This window comes from Arvicanthis niloticus, chromosome 7, assembly GCF_011762505.2.
Source record: "Arvicanthis niloticus isolate mArvNil1 chromosome 7, mArvNil1.pat.X, whole genome shotgun sequence".
NCBI lineage: Eukaryota > Metazoa > Chordata > Mammalia > Rodentia > Muridae > Arvicanthis > Arvicanthis niloticus.
Window position 1 is genome coordinate 37,727,975 of NC_047664.1, and position 23,939 is coordinate 37,751,913.

Below are 23,939 nucleotides of genomic sequence, written 5' to 3' on the forward strand. Positions count from 1 at the left end.
TAGTTTTGGCTAGGCTAACTGGCCACAAGTCCAAGGATCCACCAGTTTCTGAAGTGCCTTGCTGGAGAGCAGGTGTGTACATAGTGCCATGCTTGCTTTTTATGTGGGTGCTGAAGATGAGTGTTGTGGGTGTCATGCTCACAGAGCAAGCACTTTACTGACTTTCTAGTCTCCCAAGTACAAGATCTTAACTTCTTGCCTCTTTCTCCACCCCCTTCTCTCTCATTTTCTTCCTTCTTCCTTGTACACACAAATCCAGGGACTCATACGTGCTAACCTTATGTGCAACCACTGAGTTACATTTCTTTCTTTAATGTTTAGATTTATTTATTTTATTTTGGGTGTAGATGTTTTGCCTGTATGTATGTATGTGTACCGTGTACTCCTGTTGGATCCCCTTAAACTGGGTTTATAGATGCTTGTGAGCCACTGGAAACTGGAAACCCAACCCAGGACCTCTTAGAGAACAACTTCCCTTAGCTACTGAACCATCTCTCCAGCTCCACCTCTCTTTTTTGAGGCAGAGGCTGGTTAAGTAGCCTAGTTTTGCTTTTCCATCTTCCTGCCTCAGCCTCCCAAATGCTGGAATTACAGGGGGGTAAGTCATGATATCAGGTGTTTATTATCACTTTAAATCAAGTGTTAGTTTTTGGACTTGTTTCAGCTGTAAAGTACAGAACTGTTTAAAATTTGATCTTCTGGAAGATAGAAATAGCAAATGATCAGTTATATTAATTTTTGAGTATGTGCTGACTTCAAAATGTGTTAACTGATCCATATTTTTTTCTCCATTTCAGAAACTATCAGTGTGGACCAGACTGTGACTCAAGTATTCCGGCTAAGACCTTATCAAGATGTCTACGTGAATGTTGTAGATCCCAAGGCAAGTACATCTTTCTATAGTGATTAACACCTATCCTCAAAGGTTAGGACACTATGGAAGTGAGATACTTAAGTGTAATGCTAGATTGTTAAATATATAGCCATATCTAGGTCATTTAGATATAAATTGTACATAGGCTGCTTTTAAGTGCTCAATTTTTAAACCTTGTCTTAGTCCATATGAAAGGATTGTATTTATAATTTTCTGTTTAATTCCTAATATTTTTAGTTATTTTATTCATTATTTTTATTTTTAATTATTATATTTTAAAAACATTTATTTTTATTTTACCTACTTGAGTGTTTGCCTGCGTGTATGTTTGTGCTCCATATGTGTGCCTGGTGCTCACAGAGGCCAGAAAAGGATGTTGGAGTTCCCTGAAACTTATAGTCAGTTTGAGCTAGCATGTGGGCGCTAGGAGTTGAATGAAGTCAGATCCTCTGGAAGAGTAGTCAGTGCTCTTCATCTCTGAGCCATCTCTCCAGTTCCTCATATTTATTTTCTTTAAACAATGTTTATCTTAAACAGTATTTATTTTCTTTAAAACACTATGTAGACCAGGCTGGATTTGAACACAGAGATCTGTCTTCCTCTGCCTTCCTAGTGCTGGGATCAAAGCCTGCATTCCCATACCCAGATGTGCATTTTTGTTTATTAGGTAATGCTTGACAGGCAAAGTCATTGTCCATAGATAATATGTACATTCTGTAGTGAAATAAGGCAGACAGCTCAGTGTTATCTTTTAAGACTAAAACAAAAGGCAAAGTTGCATGTGTCTGTAGTTTGAGCTACCTATGCTGAGACAGGAGGATTGCTCCAGCCCAGCAGTATGAGGGCAGCCTGGGCAACAAAACCATACCCTTTGCTAGACAACAGCAACAATGTTAGTCCTCTGGTGTCCTTTTTCATGTGATAGCTGCCTTAGGGTGTGCTGAAGGCATGGTTGAGTTGCTTTTTCTGCAGAGAATTCTCCCAGGTTCTACTGTTGAGTGGTCTTCCAAAGTTTTTCTTTTTTGCATCTTTTTTTTTATGGTGTGTGGACATCATATTTTGACTATAAAGTGTAGCAAAACAATATAGATATGTGGTTATTTTCTTTTAGGATGTGACTCTTGACCTAGTAGAATTGACTTTTAAGGATCAGTATATTGGCCGTGGGGATATGTGGCGACTAAAGAAAAGTTTGGTAAGATACAATTTTTTTTTTTTTAAAAAAGTAATATGTTTTCTTTTCTATGACAAATTGTCTTCATTTATCTTATAACTTTGGAGCCATCAGAATAAGTTCCAATTCTAGCATCTGCAACTAGTTACTGTAAACATTTGTCTATATCCTTATCTATTTTCTTTTTTATTTATTTTATTTTACATGGGTGGCTATTTTGCCTGCATGCCTATATTTGTACTTTCTGCATGCTTGGTACATTCACCAGTCAGAAGAGAATGTTGGATCTTCTAGAATAGGAGTTACAGACTGAGCTGCGATGTGGGTACTGGGAACTGAACCTGGGTTCTCTGTGAGAGCAACAAGCCTCTCTGTACTCCAGCCCCACCTCCCACCCCATTTTTGAGGATGGTCCCAATGTGTAGACCTGGCTGGTCTGAAATTTGCTGTGTAAATCAGGCTGGCTTTGAACTCCTCCTAAGTGATGAGATTAAAGTCATGTACCATCACACCCACCTATTTATTTATTCTTAATGAACCTTTAACATTTAAAATGCCAAGTACTGACCAGGTACTGAAAACTCTTTACTGTAGTTTTTGCATATTATAAAGGAACAAATTATGTAGAATTTCTACACAAAATGTATTTTTAGAGTAAAGTCAAACAACCAAAACCTTGACTGGGCTAGGAATGTAGCTTAGTGGTAGAGCCTTTCCTTATTATATGTGAAGCCATAGGTTTAATTCCCAACACCAAATATAAACAAACAAACAAACAAACAAGTAAGTGAAATTTAGGCTTTTTGTTTAATTGAGTGAAAGGAGTTTCTGTTTCTCTTAGCTTTCTCAGTGGTAGCTCACCTTGAGGCCTTTGGTTTCACCTCTGGCACTGAAAAAAAAAATTCAAAAGCGTAAAGATAATTTATATAACATTTAATATCTAAATGTAGAGGTCTATGTAAACATTCATGAAGACCAGTGGACTTGTTAGGCGGCACGTACTGTCTGCCTGATCTTCACTATTGCTGGGACTCGCTGCAGCTTCAAGAGCTAGTCAGTTACCATCCCTGTGTGGTAAAGCTGTCACTGCCTTGCTGACTGGACTTTGTTGTTTAAGAAGATTGTTTTGTTTTATTTTTTTCTGAGACAGGGTTTCTGTGTAACCCTGGCTGTCCTGGAACTTGCTCTGCTCTGCCTTCTGAGTGCTGGGGCTAAAGGCGTGTGACACAACGCCCTACTATTTTGTTGTTATTGTTGCTTCTGGAGAAGATTTTAAAGCCAAGAACCCTTCGGTGTGACTTTCCTGATGGCTTAAGTCCTTTTCTCTCTTCCTGTAGGTGAGCACCTGTGCCTATATCACTCAGAAAGTGGAATTTGCTGGCATCAGGTAGGTATCATGGCATCCAGACTCACTGGGTAGTAAGCAGCAGTAGGCTCTAGTGCAGCAGGTCAGCTGTGTAAGATGCCCCAGGCATGTGGGTCTCCTTACAGGAAAGCACACTAGCGTTTCAAACCTTAAACTGCTGCGATGTGAGCGAAGAAGTCCCAAGTCCATGACAGCAGTTTTAGGACTGCTTTATAATTTTGCTCTTTGAAATTTTAAGATTAGTCTCTTGTAGCCAGCTTGTCCTCAGTGGCTTTTTGCTTTTGTTTTTAGAGATAGTGTTTTTCAACCCTGGCTGTCCTGGAGTTTGCTTTGTAGACCAGGCTGGCACTGACTTCATAAAGATCTGAGAGTCCTAGGATTAAAGGCATGTGCCCCTGCACCCGGCTTGCCAATACTGGCTTTTAACTCCTGAGCCTTTCCCCTTGACTTCTCCAGTGCTGGGATGACAGGTGCATGCCCCGACACCTGGCTACTTTTAGAATTACCATGAGAAGTGGCTGAAGTTACTGTGAGAAGAAGTGCAAATTACATATTTTAGAGCTGAAACTATTTTTATTAGTATTTAATCACACCTGGTTTTATAGGACACTTGCTTACAGGTGTACAGTAACCAGCACCATAGTTAGCAGGCGTTGCCTTTCTAATTGCTTCACTATCACTGCATTTAAAATGGTTTCTGTATTTTAGTAAAGGGCCTTTTCAAAATTGGTCCCCCCACCCTTTTTTTTCCTTCCCCCACTTTTTTTAATGCTAGAGGTGGAGCCTAGGGTCTCATATATACACTCAGTCAAGCACTTTACCACTGAGCCACAACTCCAGCTCTGAAACTGCCCCACTCCAGCCACTGCCATTTTCTTTACTGTCTTAGATGTTTTGGGCTGGTAATGGCCTCACAAATGCTGGGAAAGTCCTCTGCCACAAATATAGATCTCCAGTTTTTTTTTTTTTTTTGTTTTGTTTTTTTAAATCAGGGTCTCATGTCTCATGGTAGTATAGGTTAACTTGGAATTCACTATGCTGGCTATTTATAGTTTTATGAAATTACAGCTCATTGTAAACATGATTGTAATGATTCTGTGATATTCTGTTGTATGGACACACCATGGTTTGATTAGTTGATTTTACAAAAGTCCTCTGTATGAGTGTTTTTCTGTATGTGTATGTCTACCACATGTACACCTCATATTCACAGAGGTCAGAAGACAGTATCAGATCTCATGGAACTGAAGTTATGGTTGGTTGTAAGCCACTATGTGGGTACTGAGACCTGAACCCAGGTCCTCTGTAAGAGCAACAATTGCTCTTAACTGCTGAGTCATCTCTCCAGACTCACTTAGCTTGTTCAAAGACATGTAGTACAAAAGATGCTATATGAGCTATACTTAATAAACTATTTCAACTTTTTGATTTCCAGATTATAGCTGTAATGGATTGTGAATTTCACTGACCACAAATAGCTCACTAATAGGAAAGGAGGATGGGTTCTCAAAAGCAGAGAAATAAATGGTCAATAAATACTTGAAAAAATGTTCATCTTTAGTCTTTAAATAACGTCTTTAGTCATCAGAAAAACACAAATTAAAATTGTGGTAGAATGATTGACTAATAATATATATGAGGCCCTGGTCTCCATCTCTAGCACTGAAAAAAAGGGAGGAATTTTGAAAAGTCCCTTTTACTAAAATACAGAAAATTTGGTCTCACTGTCAGAATGGCTACCATCAACAAAACAAAAATAACAAATGCTGGTGAGGGGGTGGGGACAGGAACTCTGATATACTGCTGGTGGCAATATAAACTAATACAGCCACCGTGAAAATCAATATAGAAGTGTAAATGCCTGCATTCTGGCTGTATCATATAGACCTAGAAGGTCTTTGGATGTGATCCCTTTAAGATAAAGTACAGTTTCACTTTTACAACAGAAATAATTCCTCAAACTTAACAGCAGACTGTCTTTATGAGGATTTGTTGATTATCCTTCATAACTATCATCCTGATCATCTGTCCTTCACCAAAGGCCCATTTTAGCATCAGAGTTTTTCAGTCTGCCAGTCTGATGAACGATCTGTTATTTTTCAACCAGTTTGTTGATCTGTCCCCCTGCTAGGGGGTCAGTGTTCTGTGTCATCTACATTTCTGTCTTCCTTCCTTGAGTCAGGCCTTTCAAGTGGAAGCTTCTGTTGTTCAGATCAGCTCTTTACCAATTTTGATGGAACCCATAGTCTTTCATCACCTGTGGAAACAAGAGACAAAAGTGATACACATTCCCTGACTTCCATTCTGGTGTTAGCACATCTTTAAAGTATATAGGTTGATCTAATTCAGTACTTTTTCTCTATAATCCAGTGTCTTTTAGCAGCCCAGGCCTGGAAGTGTCTAGCCTTCATACAATTTAACATTCCAAGTTGACTGCTTCAATATGCCTTCTCTTGGCTTCTGACTCTGCTTCTGGCTCTGCTTGGCCTCATACTAACTTTGGCAACAACAACCATAAGACCCATTTCCACAGGAATACTTTTCTTTATTTATCATTTATCCTTTATGATACCTCATTTGTTCTTCTCAAGAGCTGTAGAAATTAGGTAGGTAGGTAGTTAGCTACAGGGATAAATACTAATCACATTTATTGTTTTTTTAAAAAATTGAATCTTGGGCAGTGAGTGAGATGTCTCAGTAGGTAATGGCACTTTCTTTTTTTCAGTTTTAGTTTTTTCAAGACAGGGTTTCTCTGTGTAGCCCTGGCTGTCCTGGAACTCACTCTGTAGACAAGGCTGGCCTCGAACTCAGAAATCCACCTGCCTCTCCCTCCCAAGTGCTGGGATTAAAGGCGTGTGCCACCACCACCCGGCGTAATGGCACTTTCTGCCCAGACTGATGAATTAAGTTTGATTTCCTGGTTCCCACATGGTAGTGGAGATCTAATTTGGCAACTTATCTGCTTTTCCCAGGCATAAACACACCTCTACACATACACAAACAAAATCTCTCTCTTCACAGGCATAAACACAACCCTACATATACACAGACAAAATAAAGGAAGATAATAAAATCTTATCATTAGAAAGATCTTGTAACAAGGAGTAGAGGTACTAGAATCTAATACCAAATTTTGTTGCACTGATTTGCATGTGCATAGTAGGAAAAGCTAATAATGCTGAGCACAGTTGAGCTTGTTTTAGAAATCCTGTAAAACAGTGTTTGATAGGTTGTATGCAGTATGTTGCTTTGTTGTTTTTGTTTCTTTGCTTGGTTTTGTTTTGTTTGAGACAAAGTCTTATTATGTTAGCCCCCTGGCTATTCTGGGAATTGCTGTATAGACCAGTCTGGCCTTGAACCCATAGAGATCCATTTCCCTAGTTTCCTGAGTGCTGGGATTAAAAGCATGTATAAAAAGCAGTATGTCAGATGCTGGGATTACTGGTAGAAGTCACCATTCCCAAGTACTGTGTCATTTTGGGAACTGAACTCATATCATCTGAAAAGAAACATTGATTGTTTTTTATCTATTGATATTCAACTAGTAAGTGACACTCAGCTGTAATCCCTGCTACTCCCCAAAGTGGACAGCTCTGAGCTGAGAGCCTCATTTATTGTACTGCTCTGTTCTCTTACACCCTCAAAAGTCCCAGAGGAAAGACACTGAGCAGTACATTCCTGTAATCTAACACCCAGGTGAGTGATGCAAGGGGATTCTGAGTTCAAGAACAGCGTGGGCTATATAGAATAGAGTCAAAGTCTAGCCTGAGCCACACAGTTGCCTCAAAATAAACAACAACAAAAGAGTTTCAGAGGGAAAAACATTAAATTGGAAAAGATTTACCAAATTAACATTATGTTTTCAAAAAATTATTTGTTTTGTATATAAGAGAGAAAGAGCAAGGGCATGCCTCTGCCATGCTACATGGAGCTGTCCAGTCACACGGCTGTGAGCTGCCAGCTGGTCTCCTGTCTCTGCCTTTCATCTCACAAGTGGAGTGCTAGGATTTCCGACGCACTGGCTTTTTCCTCAGGTTCCAGTGATTAAACTCAAGTTATCAGACTTGAGTAGCTGGAACCTTTACCTACTGAGCCATGTCTTTGGCCCTAACATTTAAAAAAACAAACACTGTAGTCTCTTTGCCTCTTTTTTTCTTCCTTCCTTCCTTCCTTCCTTCCTTCCTTTCTTTTTTTGTTTCTGTTTGATTTGCAACAGGCTCTCACCATGTAGCTCTGGCTGTTGGGAACTCATTATCTAGACCCGGCTAGAAATCACAGAGCTCAGCATGCTGTGAAATCAGTGTAATTTCCTGCTGTGTGCTAGGATTTAAGGCATGCCCCACCTCTCCCAACATTTTTATTTTTTTTATTTTTTTATTTTTTTTGAGTTGTGACTTCCCTTGAATGGGAACCTTGTCCCTTAATATCTCCTGACTGCTTATGTTAGGATCCTAAGATTAAAGCGATGTTTTCTCTGTATTGAAACTCAGTGTATCGGGTCTAGGATTAAGACAGTTTTTACTGACAATTATTTTTTGAAGTTTGACCGAAGCTATAAAATCTGTACCCAATAATTTTGTATATCATTTCTGAGGGTCACTGTCCTTTGAAGGCCAAATTCCCTAGACTTGTATGTTTTCTGTGGACTCCAGTTGTGTGTATTCAGGCCACTGAGAGCTGTTTGTAGTAGATGACCTGCTCACAGGGCTCTGTAGAAAGGTAAAACCAATCAGGTCATTTGGAAACAAATAGACCTAGATGACAGACACCGGAGACTGGCTTGGAGCACATAGCAAGACTGTGATTCAGAAGACAAGAGAGTGATTGAGCCACCTGAAGAGATCGGCAATAACTTGTATGTGTATCTCCTTTCAGGGCACAGGCTGGTGAGCTGTGGGTCAAGAATGAGAAGGTCATGTGTGGTTACATTAGTGAAGAGACCAGGGTAAGAATTATAAAATGACTTTCTGGGTTTGTTTCCTTATACCATTATGTCTGAGTCCTAAATTCAAAACAAAGGCATAAGCAAACCTCTCATGACTGATAGATACCTCTGCCCAGCTAGAACTGTTCCTCTACTGCTCTCATGTTTTATAGTTGGATCTTGACAGGGTGGAATTGATCTTCATTTTCTTCTTCCAAATGAGTCTATTCAATCTATTAAATACAGGACTGGTTGTAGTGTCTCTTGCTTATAATCCCAGCATTCAGAGGGTGAGGCAGGAGATTACTGTGAGTTAGAAGCCATTCTGGGGTACATAATTAGTTCCCGTCTGGGCTACAGCGTAAGACATCTTAAAGTTCTCTGATACAGTTCCTACACTTAGTAATTTCAAGTGTTTGTTGAATGAGATTTTCCCACGTATATGAATTCATCATCTGATCCTATGCAGTAGGCCTATATTCCAATCTACTTAAGAAACTGAGGAAAAGTCAGGCATGTGCTGCACATCTTTAATCACAGCACAGAGCCAGGCAGATCTCTGAGTTAGAGTTCAGCCAGGCCAGCCCAGTCGATCTACAGAGCAAGTTCCAGGACAGCCAGGGCTATACTGAGAAACCCTGTCTTGAAAAACAAAAAACAACAAAAAAAGAAGCCGAGAAGATGACCTTCATTAAAAACATAGTAAACAATTTTTCTTTTTAAAGCCAGGGGCTATCAATGACTAGTCCAGGTTGGTCTTGAACTCTCAATTGTGTGTCCACTGGAAAGTTGAAATGATAGCTTTTACTACCACTTTACTTAGAGAACCAGATATCTGTATATGAAAAGAAATTAGCACTATTGGGTTGGGGCTGAACCTTAGTGGTAGAGTGGTTGCCTAGTGTGACAAGACTCTGGATTCTGTCTCTATTATCAAAAGGGGAAAAAAGAGAAAGATTTAGTATTATATAATTTACTAGCTGCAGAATTGGCTCAGTAGATAAAAGCACTTGCTCTGTGAGCCTGAAAGTTGTATGTACTGGTGCAAGCATCAATATCCTTGCAGGCTTCTACAGGGGGGGATGGGAAGTGGAGAGGAGATGCTTCAGCCAGCTCACCTGAAGAGAACCTACCTCAGTGTGGAAGGTGAGGACCATATTGAAGGTTGTTCTCTGACCTCTACCTGAGCACTAGGGTGTGTGCCACACCCATTTAAATTTGACTACACTTATCCTTTCCTCCTGACCTCTCAAACATAGACTCACAGAATTTAAGTTTAAGACTCTTACCCTAGCACTTATACACATGTATATTTTCATCATTCCTTTCTTTAGTGATGCAGTTAAACCCATGGTAACACATTAGCCATGTCACCAACCAGCCCTGTTCCTTAGGTAACTTCATAACCACAACACTTGCCTGGTTTTCCATCACATAAAATGTTGTAAGTGTAAATTTTAAAAGAGAAAACTGACATAGTGGTGCATTTTTGTTGTTATTGTTGTATTTTGAGACAGGGTCTCACTATGTAGTTTGTGCTATCTCGGGACTCCCTATGTAGACCAAGCTGTCCTTGAACTCACAGAATAGGTCTTCCTCTGCCCTCTGAGTACTGGGATTAAAGGTGTGTGCCATGACACCTGGCTAATGCATACTTTTAGTCTAAAAACTTGGGAATTGAAGGCAGGAGAATCAGTAGTTCAAGGATGGACTTTTTTCTGTCTTTAGGATAATTTTGCCTAAAAGGGGGTCTTATTTATTTGGCATTCTCTGGGGAGCCTAGGGACTAGTACTTGCCTAAGCTAACACCACTGAACTAAATCTCAGCCCCAAAAGATATATTTTTTAAAAGTTTAAGTATAGACCCTGGTAGTGGGCTGAGACTGAGGCTGGAACACAGTAATAACCAGACTGGTATTGAAACCTAGCCTGGGTTTCATAGTGAGAACCTATCTATTAACAAAGGAAAACAAACAGGGCTGGGGTGCTGGCTCCATGGGTAATAGTGTTTGTTTGCTGTGCTAACTTGAGAACCTGAATTCAAATCCCTAGCACCTATGTTGTTTTTTGTTTTTTTGTTGGTTTTGGGTTTTTTGTTTGTTTGTTTGTTTTTGTTTTTTCGAGACAGTGTTTCTCTGTGTAGCTCTGCCTGTCCTGGAACTCACTCTGTAGACCAGGCTAGCCTCGAACTCAGAAATCTACCTGCCTCTGCCTCCCAGGTACTGGGATTAAAGGTGTGCTTGACCACTGCCCAGCAGCACCTATGCTTTTTAAAAAAGAAGGTAGACACTGCCACACATGATTTTACTAGAGCAATGTTGGCAGGGGACTGCTAGGGTGACAGTGGAGCTTACTGGCTGTTCTCAGGCTGCAAGTTTAATGACAGACCCAGTGTAAAGGAGTAAGGTACAGAGTGACAGAGCAGGATACTGACTTGCTCCTTTGACCTCTCTGTATGCTTACACCACACAACACAACACACATATTCAACAGTCACATACACAAAATTAAAAAAAAAAAAAACACTATGCACAAAATCCTTGATACCAATACCTAGAAATCACCAGATGATCAAAGTTAATACTTTTTTTTTTTTAAGATTTATTTTATTTATATGATTACTGTCTTTAGACACCCCATAAGAGGGCATCAGATCACATTACAGATGGCTGTGAGCCATGTGGTTGCCTGGAATTGAACTCAGGACCTTTGGAAGAGCAATCAGTGCTTTTAACCACTGAGCCATCTCTCCAGCCCCAGTTAATACTTTTAAAAGAGTTTTTTTTTTTCCCTAGACACTGTATTTCTGTGTTAAAAAAAAAAGAGAGAGAATAAATGTCTGGCAGTGGTAGCACACACCTTTAATCCTAGAGGATCTCTGAGTTCATGGCCAGCCTAGTGATGAACAACCCGAGGGGATGGGGTTGGAGGGTTGATTTATCAGGTACAAAAATTCTCCAGAGTGAGTAGTTTTAAGGCATAGTCTCTAATGAACTAAAAAAAAAAAAAAAAAAAAAAAAAGGCTGAGGTTTATGTTCTGCTTTTTCACCAGAGTCCTTTAGAAGTAGGAGTGGATGACTGAGTAACATTAGTGGTCAGCACATACAGCCAAAACACCACTTAAACTCTTGCTTGGGGCGATCTGGTGAAGGGAATGTGTGTTTATTAGGTTCGTTTGGCAAGTCTTGGTTCAAGTTCTGTGAGGTTTCTGTGACTTTCATGGGTAGAGCTGCCCTTTCTACTATGTTTCTTGTGTGAATCTTCTTGAAAGTATTGCAGTCCTTTCCTGGACCTTATCTAAGTGCTATAAAACTCCAGGAGGTTAGGGATCCAACTTTGCTTCCTATGATACAAAGCTCAGAGTAAGATTTAAATAACTTCTTTTTTGCTTATATAGATTATTTTTTTTTATTGTGTATGAGTTTTTGCTGATATACATACATACATACATACACACACACACACACACACACACACATGTGTGTACCATACATGCCTGGTGCCCATGGAGTCCAGAAGAAGTCACTGAATCTCCTAGAACTGGAGTTAAAGACAGTTGTGGGCCTCAGTGTGGGTGCTCAGAAATCAACCTGGGTCATCTGTAAGAGCATCCAGTGCTCTTGACTACTGAGCCATCTCTCCAGCTCCTGCTTTTGGTTTTTTGAAGTAGGGTTTCATGTAGCCCAGGCTGGCCTTGAACTCTCTGTACCTAAGGATTACCTTTAATTCCCAACCCTCTTGTGTCCACCTCACAAGTGCTAGGATTGTAAGCTTGTGCCACATACCCAGTCTTATTTGGTATAATAGACCAGAACTTCGTGAAAGCTAGGCAGGCATGCTACCAACTGGGCATTCTATCAACCAGATGAAAAAATGACTGGGTAAAGTTTGCTTTTAGCCATGCCACTTCATGATTAAGAGATTTCCTCCATTGTTTGAAAAATTCTTTTAGTAAAGAAAAAACAACACAAAATTTACTGAGTATATGTTTTGTTTGCTTTTCAACACAGGATTTTGCTCTTTAGCCCAGATTGGCTATGAACTGACTGTATTCCTGCCTTACTTTGCTGATTTACAGGGTTATAGACATGAACCACCACATAGGAGTTTGCTCTGTTCTTATTATTATTTATTGTTAACATTTTTATATACTATATTTTGATCATGTTTTTCTCTCTTCCTCAACTCTTTACAGATCATCCCTACTTTCCTGTCCACCTAACTTCATGTTTTCTCTTTCGTTAAAACAAACATTAAGAAAATAAAAACAATGAAAAAAGTCAATAGACAAAAAAATGCCAAAACCAAACAAAAGTACCCACAAAAACATGGAATTTGTTTTGTGTTTGGCTAAACTACTACTGGTCATGGAGCATGCCCTGGAATATGGTTGATTTACCAAGTGACATTCCACTGGAGAAAAGTGATTTTTCCCTTTGCTTACAGATATCAATTGTAAATAGCCTATTGGTTAGGGGTGGGAGCCTGTGTTCTCTTTCACCTTTCAATTCTGGGACCACATCTTGCTTGAACCTTTTGCAGCTGTTATGTGTACTGCTTTGATCTCTGTGAGTTCATATGTGCATTAGTCCTCTTGTATCTGGAAGACCCTGTTTCAGTCCTTAGAGTCATCTACCATCTCTGGGTCTTACAATCTTTCCACTTCTTCATAATAGATCCCTGACCCCCAAGGGGAGAGGTTTGATAAAGACATCCCATTTAAGACTGCTCCAAAGTCTCTCACTACTTGCCCATTGTCCAGTTGTAGGTCTCTGTCAATTCCTATCTACTGCAAGAAGCATCTCTGATGAGGGCTGAGTGAGCCTGTGATCTATGGTTCTAGCAGTGTGTCATCAAAAGTCATTTTATTTCCATGTTCCTTTAGCAGAATGATAGTAAGGTTTTTTTCCCTAGGCCCATGACATATCTAGTCTAAGGTTCTTGGCCATTTTAGTAGTATCAGGTGTGGGGTCTATCTCATGGAGTGTGCCTTAAATTTAAAAAAAAAAAAAAAAAAAAAAAGCCATAAGCACTGTCTGCTGGTTAATCCTATAATACTGTCCCAGTATTGCACGAGTATACTGTGTATGCACGTTGCTTTCATAGGTTGCAGTTTATGAATGTTAGCGTTTAAGCTTTAAATATGCATGCACTCTTTTTTTTTTTTTTTGGTTTTTCGAGACAGGGTTTCTCTGTGTAGCCCTGGCTGTCCTGGAACTCGAGTGTGCTATTCTTAAGTGTATAATTATGTTGGGCTAGTGAGACTGCTCATTGAGTAAAGGTGCTAACCACAAAGCCTGATGACCTAAATTTCAGTCCTCAGTGCCCACATAGTGGAATGAGGGAACTGACTCCTGCACCTTTTTCTCTGACCTCCACATGTGTACACACACACACAGGCACAAGCACATGTACACACTTACATTCACATTTGTCCTTCTCTAAATACTAATGAATAAATGTAGGTAAATATCTTACCATTACCATCATGGCAGACTTTGAGACCCTATTCATCCTATAGAATTAAAACTATACAAATAACTTCTTTTAATGCAATTATGTTTTTATTTGTTACAGGTGGTGTTCCGTTCTACATCGGCTATGGTTTACATATTTATTCAGATGAGCTGTGAAATGTGGGATTTTGATATTTATGGTACTGTTCCCTAAGTACTGATTATAGCTGGCACAGGGAAGAAATTTTGTGTCGTTGTATAGTAAGCTCTTGATAGTCTTAAAAGATGTGTCATGCTTTCTTGCCAAACCTTTTCAGTTCTGTCCTTTTTACTATTATTTTACCATTATTCTTTTTGTTGCTGTGTGTTTTTTGAGATAAGATTTCATATAGCTGAGGATGGCCTTGAACTTCCCATTCTCCTATCACCCAGGTGCTGAGATCAAAGGCATTTACCTTTGTACCCAGTTTATGCTGAGCTAGAAATTGAACCCTGGGCTCTGTGCGTATCAGGAAAGCATTGTACTAAACTGAGATACAGGCCAGGTGTGGTAGTACGTGCCTCTAATTTCAGCGTTCAGGAGTCAAGAGGCATTCAGATTTTAAGGTCAGCCTAGTCTACATAGCAAATTCCCATGGAGCTAGATAGTGAGCCCTTGTAACCAGGGATGACCTGGAATTTCTGATTTTTCTGCCTCTCAAATGGTTTAATTTCAAGTATGCACTACCATGCACAGTACTTCTTTGTTTTATTTATTTTTAGACATATTTTTATTTATTAGTATTTTATGAGTATATGCATGCATGCATGCATCCCACATACCCATGTGAAGGTCAGAGGACAACTTTACATAGACTTTGTTTTGTCTTAATTTTGAGTATGGATTCAGGGATCACACTTTGTCATCAGTCCTGAGCAGCAAATGCTTTTACCCACAGATCCATCTTGCTATTTCCTCTATTTTATTTATATAAACTGTGTAGACAATGGAGAGAGAGCTGCAGGAGCAAAGTGTGAATTTAAGGAAATATAATAAATCGTGAATGAAAACCTGAATTCTTAGGTCTTAGATCCTTGTATGCTTAGGTAGCAGTAATCGCTATTTTCTGTCTGCTCACAGGACCTTGCTTATAACCCAGGCTGTCCTCAAATTCACAAACTTCATTCCCAGCTTCCTGGGTACAGGCATATACTACAACTGTCAACTTGATGTTTTTCATTTAGTTTACTTTCATCCACAGAAAAAACACAAGTTTGCTTCATGGTATTTGAATTATGACATAATGAGCAGAGAATGCTAAAACTACTGAGTTATAGATCCTATGTCCCCCCCACCAGTGTCATGATTTGTACAGTTCATATTATTACAAATTAATTTTTGCTATGCATCAGCAAGGAAATTTTTGGGTCGAAGAAACTATAAACAATAATTAATGAATGCCTAGGGCTTATCAAATAATTTTTTTTGAAACTTTCATTACTTAGAGAGAATGTGGAGTGTGTGTCTGTGTGTGTGTGTGTGTGTGTGTGTGTGTGTGCGCGCGTGTGCTCGAGCGTGCATGTACAACTTTCTGGAGTCAGTTCTTTTTCTCCTGGGGGTTCTGGGTATCAAACACAGGTCATTAGGTTTGGCAGCAGGTCTTTTTACCCATTAAGCTATCTCACTGGCCCAGCAAAATATCTTCTAATACAGTTTAAGTGTAATGATAAGAAGTATCATATTTGGAGTTTAGGTTGTTCTTTTTTCTTGAATGTATTAACCAGTCATCTGCCTCTATTTGGGTTTTACCTTGAAGCTGATACTGTAATTATGAGATTATGTAATGAGAAAGTACACTTCTGTATTTTCTGTGCTAAGGAAGCACCTAACCTCCATAATTAAACTTGGCTTGATAGAGTTGAAGATATTGCCTTGATAGAGTGTTTGTCTAGTATGTATACAAGTAGATCCTCCTTCATTTTTGTACTTTATCCTTTTTTTCCTTGTTTGTGTGTTTTTTTGGCTTGTTTGTTTTTGTTATTGTTCTTTATTTTGTTTTGAGGCAGGGTCTGTAGCTCTGGCTGGAACTTGCTATGTAGAGCAGGCTGGCCTTGAACACACAGAGATCCACCTGCTCTCCCTCTAGTGCCAAGATTAAATTGTGTGTCAGCACATCTAGTGACTTTGCACTTTGGAGGCTTTTTGATCTTTTACAAAACACTTAGCAGAAACATTGTTCTCTGTTTGGTGCTTTTCTTTGACTGCCTCCTCACTGCTTCTTTCCAGGGGATCTCTACTTCGAGAAAGCTGTGAACGGTTTCCTTGCCGACCTGTTTACTAAATGGAAGGTATGGTTTTTTCTACATTCTCTAATATTCTGGGTAGATATGATTCACTACATTTAAAAGTTTTTCAGTTATTAATAATAATAATTAGTAGTAGTAGTTTTTGTGAGACAGTTTTCCTGTAGCTAAGGCTGGTCCCTGCCTGTGTAGCCAGTGATGACCTTGAAGTTCTGATCCTCCCACCTTAACACGAACTGTGATGGTGGGCGGGTGTGCTTTCCTTTTTTTTTTTTCCTGGTTTTTTGAGACAGGGTTTCTCTGTATAGCCTTGGCTGTCCTAGAATTCACTCTGTAGACCAGGCTGGCCTCAAACTCAGAAATCTGTCTGCCTCTGCAGCCCAAGTGCTGGGATCAAAGGCGTGCACCACTCCTGCCCGGCTTGTTGTTCTTTTTCTATTTTGACGTTTTAGTTGTGTCTGTAGGCTATTGGTCAGGCTTCAGTGTTGTTCCTCAGGTACTGTCTACCTTGTTTTTGTGCCTGGGAGCTCCTTTTCCAGCTGCCCAGAGTTGGGATTACAGACACGTGCCACTGCCTCTACTTCTACCTACCTATTTTCTTAATTAGTTGTTGTGCTTTTGATGTTGTAAGAAATCACTCCTAGAGCTGGAGAGATGGCTCAGTGGTTAAGAGCAACAACATGGAAGTTTACAACTGTCTATAACTCCAATCCCAAGGGATCTGTCACCCTCATATACACACATGTAGGCAAAAGGTCAGTGCACACAAAATAAAAATAATCTAAAGTAAGTTATAAAAAAGGAAGAAAGAAATCACTCTCAAATTCAAGGGCTTAAAATTTTTCCTTAATACTGGGTATGGGGGTGCACACCTGTAATTCTAACATCTGAGATGTAACTCCAACACTTGGGGTATAATCTCAACATTTAGAGGATGAGGCAAGCCCAGTTTAAACTATTATGATAGATAGATAGATAGATAGATAGATAGATAGATAGATAGGCGGGTGGGCAGATGGACAGACAGACAGACAGACAGAAAAACTTTTTTAAGAGTTTAGGGTATTAGCCCTGATACTTAAGTCTTTGGCTGACTTCCATGTATGATATGTAGTAGGGTCCAAATTCACTCTTTTTTTGTTGTTTTGTTTTTCTGATTTTTCAAGACAGGCTTTCTCTGTGTAAGCCCTGGCTGTCCTGGAACTAGCTTTATAGACCAGGCTGGCCTTGATCTCACAGAGATCCACCTGCCTCTGCCTCCTGAGTGCTAGGATTAAGAACATGTACCACCAGTGGCCCACTTAGATTCATTCTTTTCCATATAAATATTCAGTTGTCTCAGAACATCTGCCTTATAGAGTATTCTTTCTCCTCTATAATGGACTTTATTAACCTTGTCTAAAATCACCAGGCCACCACAGACATATAGGTTGATATATGGATTTTTTTTTTTTTTGAGATGGGGTTTTTCTGTGTAGCCCTGGGTGTCCTGGAACTCACTCTGTAGACCAGGCTGGCCTTAAACTCAGAAATTCCCCTGCCTCTGTCTCCCAAGTGCTGGGATTAAAGGCATGCACCACCACTGCCCGGCGATATGGACTTTTAATTTAGTTCTATTTATCTATATATCTGTCCTTACGCCAATATATTCTCCTGCCAAATAGTATGATCACTATTTTGCTGTCTGTAGTAAGAAATCAGATTCTTTATTGTTTTTATAAGACTGTTTATGAGGATCAGATTTTTATTTCTATTTAAAAAAAAAAATGGGTATTAGAATTTTGATCCAGACACACTGAACTGTAGACTGCTCGGTATGCTATCTTTATTTTGTTCTTGCCATTTTGAGACAAGGTCTAGCTATGCAGCCCAGGGTGAGATCTTTCTACTTCTGTTTCCCAAGTCCTGAGTTTATAGGCATATGTCACTACACTCAGACAGAACTGTCATGTTAACCCTATTAAGACCAGGCATGGCTGGGCAATGGTGAGGCATGCCTTTAATCCCAGCACTTGGGAAGCAGATGCAGGCAGATCTTTGAGTTTGAGGCCAGTCTGGTCTACAGAGTGAGTTCCAGGACAACCAAGGCTGTTACATAGAGAAACTCTGTCTGGGAAATCTAGGGCTATAGCTCATTTGGTGGAATGCTTACCATGCAGCAGGCCCTGAGTTCAGTGTCTGGCATGTGATGACATTATCTGTAATTCTAGCACTAGGGAGGTGGAGGCTTGAGCATCAGGAGTTCAAGGTCATCCTCAGTTACATAGTTTAAGACCAGCCTGGAATAGGTGAGACTTTGTCTGAAAAACAAACAAAATAAAAAAGATAAATTGAACTTCTAAAAATTGATGTCTTTTGTTCATCGGGATACAGCTCTTTCCTACCACATGAAAACATCATTGGGATATACTTAGTATTTGAGGTCACAGAGTTTGAAGTAGAACAAAATGAGTTTAAAATTAGGGTTCTCCTCCAATTAGCTTTTTCTCGTGGAGAGCCTCGGTTTCTTTTTCTGTAAAATGGAGATGATGACACTCCTTACTTCCTTTTCCACATGGGAAAAAAAAACTCTGTGTGACATTTTGTTCTGTCCATTAGAATTAGTAAGGATGCTGGTTTAGAGCATGTGAAGTCCAGTAAACTAGTTGGTCACTAAGGAGGTTTGCTCTACCAAAGCAGTGTACTTTTTGTACTTGGACTTGTACTCAGGAATTCTGTCTACTTGTGATATAGCCCTGGAAGAATAGTACGTTAAGTTGTATTCTTTTATGTCACATGTTGAATTGTGTGAGTATGGTTAGGAGAGAGGTAAGGTTGAGCCTGGTGGGAACTGTAACTACACTTGATGATTCTGTTTCATGTCCACCTGTAAGCACACTGTTCCCAGGGTTTTGATCTCAAGACTTCCTGGAAGTGCTGTTCTTACTAGCTCCCATCTTCCTCTCTAACAGCTTCTAGTGCTCATTCTGAGATTTATAGGGGTATCATTGCTCCTTAAAACCACCACTGTGGCCACTGTTCTTTTTCCCTAAACTGTAGTTCTGATGAATTAAAAATGGGTAGAGATATAATCAAGTTCCAATGTTCAGTTGACCAAGTCTGTCAAATGGAAGGACTGGGTGGCAGGGAGCCTTTCTTAATTGTAGCTTTCCAAGCATTTTGCACATCCTTGGAACTTTAAGTAACTTACCTGAAATCAAGCAGTGGTAAGCTTAAGAGCAAGAATTGTTGCAGGTCTTCTAACAGCATGCAGTGTTATGTCTCCTTCACAGTGCTTCCTACAATCACATGAAGCTGTCCAGCACCAAGCAGCCACTGAGCCTCTTAGTATGAATGGGTTGCTTCATAGTGAAGTAAATGAAGTAACTTGTACCCACTTTTTCTGTGTTCCTGCCTAGGAGAAGAACTGTAGTCATGAAGTGACTGTGGTCCTGTTTTCCAGAACTTTTTATGATGCAAAATCTATTGGTGAGTGACTTTTCTCATTCATAAATATATGAATATTTATACATATATACAATTTTTTAAATTAAAGATAGACTTTTTAATATAATATATTCTTGTTATACTTTCCAAATATTATGTCTGTCTGTCTATTTATTTGATTTTTGTTTTGATTGTCTTTTGAGTCAGGTTCTCACTATATTCCAGAACTCACCATGTAACTAGGCTGGTCTCAAGCTAACAGAGATCTTCCTGCCTCTGCCTCCCAAGTACTGTGTTTAAAGGTGTGCTAAATTTACTCCTGCTAAATTTAAAATTTTTCATAGACAGGTCTTGTTACATTTCTAGGCTGGCCCTGACCTGCTGTCCGAGGTTCCGAGTAACTGGAGTGCCAGCACACGCCGTCATACCACCTTCTTTCAGTTATATATCTTTCAGTTATATTGGGTCCATCACCGTCATCTCCAGCAACTGATTTTTGTCTTCTTTGCTTTTGTATTTTGTCTTTCCCATCTTTACTAGGGGGACCAAGTAAAAAGGAAAATAATGCATCTTAATGTATGTAAGATGGCTGTGCTGTGATATAGTCTAAAACCCAACCTGTATAATAAATAGACAATTGTCTTTTCTTATTTACTTACTTTTTTTTTTTTTTTCTTAAGGCAGGGTCACATTGTGTAGTCTAGGCTGGCCGAAAACTCACAGAAATCTGCCCACCTCTGCCAGGTGCTGGGATTAAAGGCATGGACCACTCCTGGTTTATATTTTAATGACACCAGATCTTCAAGGCAAAAAAGTAATTCAATAGCACTGTAAAAATCTCGTTTCAATATGATTTATATAGTGAATTTTCTTTATTTCAGATGAATTTCCAGAAGTAAACCGAGCTTCAATTCAACAGGATCACAAAGGGAGATTCTATGAGGACTTTTACAAGTATGTGTTGATGTTTTGCTATGTCTTTGACTTATTTATTGGTTATTTCTTCCCAACTTAAAGAACTTTTTCAGATTTCATCAATCTTCCATTCTTGTACTTTTAAAATTCTAGGATACGGAATAATACATTGTGCTTAGAATTTTTATTTGTTTTTGCTTTTTTGAACAGTGTTTAACTATTTAGCTTTGGTTCTTCTGGAAGCCTCTGTATAAGCCAGGCTAGTCTTGAACTTGTAGCATTCCTTGTTTCTGCTTCCATGGTGCTAGGGTTGTAGGTGTGAATCATCACAGCTTCCAGGTTAATTTTTTAAAGTATAAAATATCTTAGCCTTCAAAACTAATGCTAGTAGAACCTTGGGTGTTCAGTGTCTGCATTTACAGTTCATACCTTGTCATATTTGCTTTTTTTGCATTTGGCTGGATTTTATCTTAAATTATAGCTTTTATAATATTTTTATTCCTATGCAAAATAAGATAACTTTATATATAAAAATAATGTTATTTAACAAAATTAACAATTACTCTAATAACTTATCTGATGCTTTTTATAGTTTCTTAATTGTGTGCTAAAATAACTTTATCCATGTATGTCATGGTATATATGTGTATTTGTGTAGACTGTGTATGAGTATGCATGTGGAAGCCAGAGGTCAGTGTTGGGTGTCTTCCTTGATTTCTTTCACCTCATCCTTTGACCCAGGGCGTCTTTCTTTCACTGAACTTGGAATTTGCTGAGTGGGCTGGCCATTGAGCTCAGGAATCTATCTGTCTGTCATTCCCCACACCACTGGGGTTCCAGATATACACAGTCATTGCCTGGCTTCTCCATCAGTGCAGGGGATCCAAACTCAGGCTCTCAGGCTTGGTAGAAGGTTCTTTGCCTACTAGGGTTGAATGGTTGGCACACAGAAGCTTTGTTCTCTTACTCTGTTCTGTAGTGTTGTTCTGTGCATAGGGATGTGTGTGTGTGTGTTGTGTTCACATTTGGTCATGGTATTTCCATACATGCTCATGAAGAGGTTAGACGTCAACATCAAGGGTATCTTCCTCAAGCATTTTCTCCTTTATTTTTATTATTTATATCATTATGATTATTTAAGACAGTTTTTATGTAATCTTGGCTAGAACTCTCTGTGTAGACCACGCCGACCTCAAACTCAGAGAGATCTACCTGACTTTGTCTCCTGAGTGCTAAGATTAAAGGCGTATGCCAATCATGGTTTGCCTTAATTTTAGTCTTAAGATTCTAAATATTCACTTTCTTATTTATTTTATGTGCATTGGTGTCTTGCTTGCATGTATGTCTGTGTGAGCAGGGTGGCAGATTCCCCCAGAACTGGAGTTACAGACAGTTGTGAGCTGCCATGTGGTTGCCGGGAATTGAATCTGAGTCCTCTGCAAGAGCAGCCAGTACTGTTAGCTGATGAGCCATCTCTCTAGCCCTGATTTACTTATTTATGGTATGTGTGCATGTACTCATGGGAACACTGTTTGTTGAGGTCCGAGGACAGCTTGTTTGTTTTCTTCTACCTTGTAAGTCCCTGAGATGATCTCATGCATCAGGCACTGTGCCAGGTGCCTTTACTTAATGAGCCATTTTGTTTATTTGTTTTTGTTTGTTTGTTTGTTTTGTTTCAAGACAGGGTTTTTCTCTGTAGCCCTGGCTGGCTTGGAATTTTCTATATAGACAAGGCTGGGTCTCTGCCTCCTGGCTGCTGGGATCAAAAGCTTGGAACAACACGCCCAGCTTGTTTTATTTTTGACCAAGTAACTCTGGCTGGTCTGAAACTCACTGTTGATCAACCTGTCATTGAACTTATGGCTCTACCTCCTTAGTGCTCAGTCCTTGAATGGTAGGCATGTTCATCTCTTCATTCTCTGCTTATTACTCACTATTAATCACATTATCCTCCTTCCTTGAAACTGTAATGAACCTGATAGCATGTATGTAACAGGTGCTTGATTTCTCCTTCTTGATAATATTTCTTTCAGAGTGGTGGTGCAGAACGAGAGAAGGGAAGAATGGACCTCACTCCTTGTGACCATTAAAAAACTCTTCATCCAGTATCCAGTGTTGGTGCGACTGGAACAGGCAGGTACTGCATCTGTGTGGCAGAGGTGCCTTCCTGGCTTTCCTTTTTTGGGGGCTTGGGGATGTGGTTCAAGACACACTTCCTCTGTGTAACAGCCATGGCTGTCGTGGAACTCACTCTGGACCAGACTGGCCTCAACTCAGAGAACCAACTGTTTCTGCTTTCTGAGTGCTGAGATTAAAAGTGTGAGCCTCCACCACCTAACACCTTCCTGGTAGTTTTCAAGAGATCATTTTTTTTTAAAGATTTATTTATTATATTTATATGAGTACACTGTAGCTACTGTTAGACACACCAGAAGAGGGCATTAGATCCCATTGGAGATGGTTGTGAGCCACCATGTAGTTGCTGGGGAATTGAACTCAGGACCTCTGGAAGAGCAGTCAGTGCTCTTAACCACTGAGCCATCTCTCCAGTCCTCAAGAGATCATATTTGATGAAATGTTTTTCCTTGTTGGTATCTTTTGCTTCAGGGGGCTTTCCTCAAGGAGATAATTCTACCTCAGCACAAGGAAACTACCTAGAGGCTATCAACTTGTCATTCAATGGTGAGTAAGAACACAGTAAGCAGACCTTGTGGTTTCCATGTGGCCATAGACAGTTCATTACTGATGCCAAAAGACCCAGACCTGGTGGCCCTCTTTCTAGTTACACTTCAAATTAACCCAAAGCAGTACATTCTAATAGGGTGATCAGAATGACTGTTGTTTGGCTCAAAGGCCTTCTATTGGGGAATCAGCTTAGTGTTCTCATCCGTGGTGATGAGCTGGCAGGAGTCTTGCCTGATGGCTTTTATTTTACTACAGACTGTGTTTTTATTTTTTATACCATCTTTCATATGATTTTAGGTTTTTTTTTTCTTTTTAGTTTTTCTTTTTAAAAGAAAATACATATATTCTTGGGTGTGGTGCCTGAGGAGGGAAAATCATAAACATGAGGGATAGAGAAACCATGAGTATTACAGAGACCCTGTCTCAAAAGCAAAACCAAAATACGGGGTCAGTGAGATATGGGTGCCTGTTATCAAGCTGAGGGCTTAGGTTTGAGCCCTGAGATCTTAGGAAAAAAAATGACCCTTGCAACTTGTCCTCTGACCTCCACATGTACTCAGTAGCATGCATACCCAGCACACATAATAAGAATGCAATAAAAAATTGAAAACAAAACCAGAAAAAGTGCATAAGCTATATTTTAAAATTCAAGTGGAGAAGGATGTACTAAGTAAAAACCAGGTACTCTCCATCAGTCCTGTTGTAAGAAGAGGCAGTGATTGTGCTATAGCCTCTTTCTACAGCTTGTCCCTGTGTGTATGTGGTAGCTGAGATACCATTATTTGCCAACTGAAAAGGAAATTTAAAGTGAAGATTCAAGCAGGTGTTTTCAAGGA

General features: G+C 39.6%; 1 protein-coding gene across 23 annotated transcripts in view; it reads left to right on the forward strand.

The window, feature by feature from the left end:
• The window catches only part of Depdc5 (DEP domain containing 5, GATOR1 subcomplex subunit), a 120,154-nt gene that overhangs the window by 11,268 nt on the left and 84,947 nt on the right, over nt 1-23,939 (forward strand). For 21 of the 23 annotated variants that reach the window (XM_034508703.2, XM_076938266.1, XM_076938265.1 and 18 more), the window contains 10 exons: nt 798-883; nt 1,986-2,069; nt 3,386-3,435; nt 8,290-8,359; nt 13,916-13,994; nt 16,061-16,122; nt 19,476-19,545; nt 20,385-20,457; nt 22,452-22,555; nt 23,026-23,100. In XM_034508703.2, the coding sequence (XP_034364594.1) occupies nt 798-883; nt 1,986-2,069; nt 3,386-3,435; nt 8,290-8,359; nt 13,916-13,994; nt 16,061-16,122; nt 19,476-19,545; nt 20,385-20,457; nt 22,452-22,555; nt 23,026-23,100 (753 nt within the window). Of the gene's footprint in view, nt 1-797; nt 884-1,985; nt 2,070-3,385; nt 3,436-8,289; nt 8,360-13,915; nt 13,995-16,060; nt 16,123-19,475; nt 19,546-20,384; nt 20,458-22,451; nt 22,556-23,025; nt 23,101-23,939 lie in introns of those variants that run through there. The other 2 variants (XM_034508708.2, XM_076938280.1) reach the window with 2 other exon arrangements.